At 30.9% G+C, this 9,278-nt stretch overlaps 1 protein-coding gene across 1 annotated transcript; it reads right to left on the minus strand.

Annotated features, from left to right (window-relative positions):
• Positions 1-258: 258 nt before the first annotated feature.
• On the minus strand, positions 259-8,687 carry LOC110612567 (zinc finger BED domain-containing protein RICESLEEPER 1-like). Its single transcript, XM_021753342.1, has 2 exons — positions 8,600-8,687; positions 259-1,202 (listed from the first exon to the last, which is right to left on the minus strand). Exons 1-2 carry the CDS (start codon positions 8,685-8,687, stop codon positions 259-261), a joined length of 1,032 nt encoding a protein of 343 aa, XP_021609034.1.
• Between the last annotated feature and the right edge of the window lie 591 nt (positions 8,688-9,278).

The raw sequence follows: 9,278 nt of genomic DNA on the forward strand, positions 1-9,278 counted from the left end.
AAATTTACATTTCATCTTACCAACCATGGCTTTCATATAAATATTCCCATTTTCATGTGCTTCATCTAATAATTTTTTTATTGAATGAAGTTCAGGAAGAAATAAATTTGAAGTTGGATATTCAGTACCTGAAATGACATTGGTAACTTCATTAAATTCTTCAAGAAAAGAGCATACTTCCTTAACCTTTTGCCAATCATTCTCACTAGGCAAATATGTATAATTTGAATCTCTTTGCTGATATCGAGGGAAGACATCTTAAAACTCCAAAGCAGCTGATAGCATGAAATAAGTTGCATTCCACCTTGTGCCACAATCTAAAAGAAGTTTCTTGGAAGGTAATTTCAATTGCTTTGCAATTTCACTAAAAATTAAACGGCAAGACTCAGAAGCAACAAGATATTTTACACTTTCACGCACATTTTTAATTATATCTACAATCTCAGACAAACCATCTTGTACCAATAAATTCAAAATATGTGCACAACATCTCACATGAAATAATTTACCATAAAGTGCAAGACTATTGTTGTAAACAAGATTATCCTTCAACATCCTAATAGCTACATCATTATAACTGGCATTATCAACACTAATAGTCCATACCTTATCTTCGATGCCCCATTTAACTAAGCATTTTTGTAGCACATCACATATAACAACACCTGTATGAGGTGATGGGATATCACAAAAATTCAAAGTACATTTTTGTAACTTCCATTCAGAGTTCACAAAATGGGCAGTAACAACCATGTATGAAATTTGCTGCTTAGACTTCCATAAATCTATGGTCACACTAACCTTATCAGTGTCCTTCAGTAATACTTTCACTTTCATCTTCTCAATTTCATACGCAGAAAAATAATCTTTTCTTGCAGTTGCACGACTAACCTTCTGATAATACGGAGTTGCAGTTCTCATTAACAAATTGAAGATCTCATACTCTACAAAGCGGAATGACAACTCATGAACAAGAATCATATGAGCAATGACTTCTCTTACTTTTGCATGGTCATATTTAAATTTTTGCACAGAAGTCACACTTTTTGTCTCAGCTATGGTTGGTGTGATGTTGAGTTGTTGTTGCCCTTTCAAGTTCACCTTCCTTCTTAGGCAACTATTTAAATGTCTAAGCAAGAGTGTTGTGGCACCAGTTTTGCACACTCCAAGTTGGTGCTTGCAATGAATACATTCTGCCTTCACTGTTCCATCAGAAAATGAAATTTCCTTAAACTCAGTCCACACTTTCGAAGTCCGCTTCCTTTTCTTCGGACAAAATGGATTTTTCTCATCCTATTTTTCTTTATTTTGATTTGATTCATCAACATTTGTAGTGGCATCATCCATGACAGGACTTGTAGATGAATCTTGAGTAGAAAGAAAAATAACAGAAGGCACTTGATCAATAGGAGTACTTAATTCATTCGAATTTGCGTTTGACATTCTGTTAAAAAAAACTACACGTTAATTTTATTAAATACATAAGTCCATTTTACAATAATATATCATATCAATCATGTATTCATAATTAATGAACATACAATAAATATAGATGATTCAAATTAATAGAAATAATTTTATCCAATGGTATACAAACAAGTTAATAGAAGGACAATAGGAATCTTGAAAAAAAAACTTTAATATATATAATATAAAAAAAAACACATGCCTGTGAGCCTTGTTCAGAATAATTAACACGACCAAAAAAAGAAACAAACCCTGCCCAAATTTTCCAATTTTAGAAAAGTTGCTATAGAGCATTTCAATCTCTCTCTTCCTACGGGGCATTAAGAAAACATTTTTTTAATGGATTTGCTATCTTTTGTAAAAAAAAAAATGGTCTTGAGACTAACTTCATATTTGTTCTGATAGTAAGGCTAACCTAACTTCATAGCTGTTGAATGCACTGTTTATTTTATTGTTAGAGAAGCTCCTATCCTAACAGGGTAAAAATATGGAGATTATTTATTAAAAATTTTTATTCTATTACGATTAATATGTTATATTAAAGTTGTAGGAAATTAAAAAGTCAGATACTAATAGTAATGGTCATAAATTAAAAAATTCAAATACAAATTGTAATAATAAAGATAATAAATTATATTTACATTAGACCCGATCGGTAGAATGGCGGGGTGTGACTCACAGTGATCGCGAGGTGTCGTCGAAATGCACGATTGGCGGTGGAGCTATGGATTCAACATGTCCTCCAGCGATGTGATGGGTCTTAGAAGGAGATGGTGAATGTTGCAATGCTGGCATGCGGCAGAAGGTGGGTGGTGGGATGGTGCTGGCATGAAGCAGAGGTTTAAATTGATTAAAAATAATAATATTAATTTTGATTAAAACTAATATTATTAGATTATATGATTAGTTAGGTTATTATTAGTTACACAAAACTACGTAGTTTTGATTAAAACTATCTAATTTTAATGAAAATGTATTTATTTATAATTAATTAATTACATAATTTAATTAATGGTTATAAAAATATTTTTTTATATAATTAGAGTAATATCATTTAAAATTATATTATTTTAATTAAAATTTTAAATTTTTAGTAATAATTATATAAATATCTTAATAATGATTAATTAAATATTTATAGTAGTATCTAGTTTAAAAAGATTTTTATAATTATATTTTAATTTTAAAAAGTATTTAGTTTTACAATTCAATTTATCAAGTAATACTACTGGAATAATAATATTAAAGAGTATTTATTATTATTTATAATTTCTAAAAATGTGATTTTTAATTATTTATAGTATTAATATAGGACTGATTAGATTCTTTTAAGTTAAAACTTTTAACCAATAATTCTTGGATAAGATGAAATTTGAAAATGAAATGTTAAAAACTGAAACTCTTATCGATAATTATTATTTTTAACTAATAATACTTTTAAAATTTTTAACTAATAATGCTTGATTAATATACATTGTCTATTTAATTACTTATTATTAATATACTTGGATAATTATTATTATTTTTTATATTGTATGCTTAATTATATATAAAATTTTTTTATAATTATACGTTAATTTTAAAAAGTATATAATTTTCACAACTCAATTTATCATGTAATACTATAATTTTAAGGAATACTTATTATAATAATTAATATTAGTTATTTGTGATTACATATTAATTTTATGGAATCTTATTATAATAGTTATATACAAAAGATTTTTATAATTTAATTTTAAAGAATACTAATTATAATAATTAATCTTAGTTATTTGCAATTTTCAATAATATAATTTTCAAGTATTTATAATAGTTTAAATTTTATAACCTTATAATTATTTTTATTTTTTTAATAATGTATGAACTTGTTCATGAATTTACTTAAGGAATTAGTTCATCGGCTTATTTAAACAATATTACTCACGAGCCTATTTAACGAGTCTACTCAACGAGCCTGCTCTCAAGCATACTCAACGAGCCTGCTCTCAAGCATACTCAACGCTCTCAAGCATACTCAACGAGCCTGCTCTCAAGTCTAAAAACGAGTCAGCTCGCGAGTTTTAACGAGTCAAATATTATTAAGCTCAAACTCGACTCGTTTAGGTGATGAATCTCAAAATTGAGTTCGAGCTCGACTCGTTTAAAAAACGAGCCAAACTCGATCGAGTTTTTATCGAGTCAAGTCTCGAGTAGGTCACGAATAGTTTAGTGCATTTACACTCCTAGTTAGGTCTATATTTAATATATTTTATTTTTATTAATAAATATTTTATTTTTATTTTTAAATTATTTTTTATATTTAATAATATTATTAATTAATATATCCATAATAAACATAATTTATTATTTTTATTATTATAATTTGTATATAATTTTTTAATTCCTTATCCTGTAATTTTTAATTTTTTTATAGTTTTTTAATATAATATATTAATTATAAAAAAAATAAAAACTTTAAAATATATTTTATTTTTATTTTTAATAATAAATAAATTGTAAAAAAATTATAATAAATATTATTAATTAATTGATACTACATGTTTTATTTTTTATGTGAATAATAACACATATATGAGAGATTACGTATCATCACAAATTTATAATTTTTATATATTTTTGATTTTATTTTTATATAAAATAATAATTAATATATATTAAATAAAATTTATTATTTTTATCATAAATATTATATGACTTCTTGATTTTCTATTTTTTATATAATAAGTATAATTTATTATATCCTTAGTTACTAACCTTTTAATTTCCTATTACTTTTTCATATAATATATTATTATATTGTAATAAAAATTTTATTGTATTTTATTATTAAAAAAATTTATTATTTAAAAAATTATTATATTTTTATTTTAATAATAAATACAACGTTAAAAATATATTTATAAAAATTAGATAACCATCATATAAAAAAAATATTTAAATAATAAAATAAATTACCATAAAAAAATATAAATATATATAAATAAATTGATGTAAAAAAATTTTACTATCTCACAATAATTTTTAGTTTATTGATTTGATATTTTTTAAAATCATATGTAATATAATTTAATTAATAAATATTATATATTTTTATTTATCTAATATGAATAATATATAGAATAAATATATATAATTAATTAAAATTATTATAAAAAATATTAGTTGTGATAAAGTATAAAACAATTAAAGAATTAATATAATTAATTGCATAAAATATTATCAAATTAAAATTTTATTTTATTTAAATAATTTATAAAAAAAATATATAGACATAAATAATTAAAGTATAATAAAAACTAAAATAGTATTTTTAATACTCTTATAAATTTTAAACAACTAAATTATTAAATCTAAATTATTATAATTTATTATATTGATAATTGTGGTAATTTTAATCTCTTCACTCTGTAGTATACCTAATCTTCATAGATCTATTATATATAAAACATACTAGAACAATCTTCATGTAATATTTTTCATACCAGCTCTATTTTTTTATATTTTTAAATGGCTCTATTTTAAAAATGTTTTTTTGTTTTTTTCACTTAACATCTAATATGAGATATACGACTATACAACTCTTTCCAGCTAACTCAATTTTATAGATAAAAGTTTGGACAATAGTCATTTAAATGTTGAAATTATTTCATTCAAATGATTCTCCTCCTCTCGCCGCATCCAACTCAACCCTTTAGATAGATAAAAGTTACCCCTCAGTTAACTCAACCCTCTTGGATAGTAGAAGTTAGACGATTCAAATGATTTCCCTCCTCCACCGCTATAACAGCTATCCACTGCTATCCACTGCTATTGCAATTTAGTAAATTTTATTTTCTTAAAAATGTTGTTCTTTAAATAAAATCTATTATTAGATGTTAATAATATATGATAGTAAGTATTAAAATTTTTAATTTTTTTTTTTTTGCAATGAAATTTGCTGATGTATGACTTTATATTTGATTAATATTTAAGATTTTTAAATTTATTATTTTAGAATTTAAAATTATGTATATTAGTTGGATTTCTAATTTTTTCTCCAATACCTATCTTTTTCATTTTATGGTAATAGATTGCACAGGTAACCAATAATTTTATCTTATATTATTTTGAATTCTAAGAAATAAAACAATATAGTATGATCTATTATATATCAATCAATAATTTTAAATTCAAAAATTAAATATAAAAAAAAATTTACTTCTTTTAATAGTCGGAATAAATTCATATAAAAAATATATTATTTTATAAAATAATTTTATATTATTTTATAAAATAACTTTATATTATCTTATATAATAATAAGATAAGATATCTTAATATCCCCATGACAAACAAAAGACTAGTTTAATTTATAATCTAGATAAGATATTTATAAATTTTTTAATTTTGGACTAAATTGTTAAAGTTAAAAATTTTTTAAAAAAATACAAAAAAACGTAAATAATTGAATTTTTTGATTAATTTTTCTTTTATTAAATTGAAATTAGAAATTTTTTCATCCCAATTAAAGTTAAGGGAAGATTTTTATATATCTATACAAGTTGATGGACAACGAGGTTTAAATATAAGTTCACTTGCGAAGTAGTAATAGTATATATAAAGACTTTAATGATACTTAAATAGAAATTTAGAGATTTTTATGATTAAATTAAGTTAAGGCACACCACTGACACAACCACTTAATTTCAAAAATGCTAGACAAAGTTAACCCCAAATAAAGGCCAAGCCCATCAATATGCTGACATGTAGCATGAAATCGTTGTAACTGATGATGTTTGGTTAGCATATATAGTATGCACAAGTTGGTTATGCTAATGCATGAAAGCCATGTGGTTTGTTACTGTCTTCTTTTCCTCCTTAACCATTGTGCCAGTTAAGAACTAAATCATGGGCACTGAAACCTAGTTGAGTATAAAGCTTTCAAAGTCCATTATTCAATAAATTAAATGTGCAAAATCTTATCATAATTTTAACATGTTATGAAAATATGTATAGATGTGTAACTTGAGCTCACCATCTTATTTAGATGTATGTGTGCGCATGGTAGATGATCTGAGATTTAGAAAAGAATAAGATTGTGTGTGTCTGTCTGGAAAAATTTAGTCTAGAGGGTCAAGCTCTCCTCTTTTAATCCTTTTTCCCTTGTTCTCTATTACTTTGCTACAGTATCACCCGTCTCTGTCACGCAGAGTCGTATGTACTTGCCCATCCTCATTAGACGGCTATTTAATTCCCCTTCGGTGCCTGTGCTAATAGGGTCGCAATATAACTGGGTCTACTCTCCTATTCCCCGTCACATCAAACAAGCTAGACTCCCTTCTGGCAGGTCTGGACTCTCGGTCACCTGCTTTAGTCACGGGTTGGATGGTGCGTTGATGAGTCGGTTTACTTAATGGATTCTAATGAGTTTTGAATCTATCTCTTTCTTCAGTGCCGAACCCAGCTACAGTGTCACCCGTCTCTGTCAGGCAGAGAGTCGTATGTACAGGCATACTTGCTTGCCCATCCTTGTTAGGCGGCCATTTAATTTCCCTCCGACGCCCGTGCTGATAGGGTCGCAATATAACTGGGTCTGCTCTCTTATTTCCCGTCACATCAAACGAGCTAGACTCCCTTCTGGCAGATCCAGACTCTCAGTTAGCCTAACCTGCTTTAATCAGGAGTTGGATGGTGCGTTGATGGGTCGGTTTACTTAATGGATTCTAATGAGTTTTGAATTTGTCTCTTTCTTCGAGACTCGACTTCGGCCTGGGTGTCAGAGGTTTAGCGGCCATCAGTAGACAATGCATGTTGAGTTTGAAGGGAGGGTGAGGTAAGGTGAGCATCCCATTGAGATACATTGTTAAGTTTACATTGTGCTAATTCTCTTTCATGTGAGATTTCTGACGTAACTTACAAGAATGGGTGGACGATAATTATGGGGGAGAAAATACCTCTACTTGCTCCATGTGGGACTTTCTATCTTCTATTTTTATTATCGTCTCATATATTCAATTTCAAAAGCCCACATGTTAAGTCCAAAGTACACACCCTTAGGCATAGTATGAAAATAATAACATAGTATCACAATGGTCAAATCGACCCAATATCAAGCACGCCTGTTTGAAAGCTATAAAGAAGCATGGCTAGATTGGATAAAATTAAATGCTAGTTCCAAGCGGTTATAGACAAGAGCGTGGATGGGTTGGATTATAAAGACCATACCCATGCTCATGTACGACAAGTGACAATTGAACCTTGATGACCTCTGAGTTCACCTCATCCCCGTCTAGGGCCAGGCCCATGAAAATAGTCCATTACTTAGAGATCCTCAAGCCACTCACGCCAATCGGGTCCAGTCCGCTCAGCCTCCAGACCGGGCTTCATCTGGCTTTCTCCACCGGGCCGGCCTCGTCTTCACCGCGCCTCGGGCCGGTCCCATTTGGGCCCAGCTTTGTTCCTATCCTCCAGCCCAACCCGAAACTCGAAGAAGGATCCATCCATCTGCCTCGTAGACCCGCCTACACGCGCACAGGGAGAATCAGAGGCCGTTACGCATGGAGCAGAGATCTGATTCCCTCGTACGTTCGTATCAGCGTAGCAGGGACAGGTGGTCTAATGATACTCGTTCTATTGGCACGTCACTAGCAGACAAAAGGAAACCTATAAAAGGAGAAATACTCTCTTCTAGGTTTAAGCTTTTTCTAAGTTTTACAGAGCCCATTGTAAAAACCCTATTTCTTTGGATCTCAGATCATCAATTGGCGCCGTCTGTGGGAACGAAGGAGATCTTTTCATCACTGGAGTTCCACTCTTAACAAAACCCACTGAGATCCACGATGGCTAATCACAACGAAAACAACCTTAACATCCCAAATGACCTAAGCTCTGCCCAAGAGGGGCAGCAGTTCTCCTTTTCTAGCCCTACAACACTAAACAACCAAACACCCATTCCTCTCAACCCCTCGCCAAGTTTGGCAGGGAATGCTCCCACCGCTACCTTATCCAACCAGGACCTTCAAACCATGGCCCTCCAACTACAGAACACCGCCCACTGGTTGGGGCAGATAATGCAACAAAGGGGCCTCAGCACCCCGATAAATACACTCCCAGTGGTAGAAGAACCCCAAACCAATGAGCCCCAACCTACCCCTGATCGCCTTCAAACCAGCAGCCGCGGCGCCAGGGAAAGGGAAAGAAGAGCCGGAGAAGAGGAAGAGCCGGAGACCCGAGTCCATGGAAGAAGGGTGAGGGAGATGATAGAAAATGAGGAGGCTGACAACTACTCCGCCGGGACAACCAGGTGGACCAGGAGTGAAGCAGAGGAGGAGGAATATCGCCTGGAGAAAAAGCCCAGGCCGGAAGATGAGGATGTGGACCAAAAACTGCAGAAGTTGAGAGAGCAGCTTTTGGTCGAGCTGGGAAAGAAAGATCAAAGCCAAACCTTCCTGCCCACTTCTTCGCCTTTCTCGAAATGGCTGCAGCAGGAAACTGTCCCTAAGAAGTTTATGATGCCATCAATGGCAGCCTACGACGGAGCTGGTAACCCGAGGGAGCACGTCATGAATTACAAGACCTTCATGGAACTGCAAACTTTATCGGATGCCTTGATGTGCAAGGTATTCCCAACGACACTCTCAGGGCCAGCGCGAGCGTGGTTCAACAGCCTGGAGACTGGAAGCATTGGGAGTTTTGGAGACTTGGCCACTCGTTTCATCAGCCGGTTCATCGCCGGGGTGCCAGCGGATAGAAAGACGAGCTATCTGGAAACAGTAAGGCAGAGACGGGAGGAATCGCTTAGAGAGTACATAGCTCATTTCAATACAGAA

The sequence above is a fragment of the Manihot esculenta genome, chromosome 4, assembly GCF_001659605.2.
Source record: "Manihot esculenta cultivar AM560-2 chromosome 4, M.esculenta_v8, whole genome shotgun sequence".
In the NCBI taxonomy this organism is placed as follows: Eukaryota; Viridiplantae; Streptophyta; class Magnoliopsida; order Malpighiales; family Euphorbiaceae; genus Manihot; species Manihot esculenta.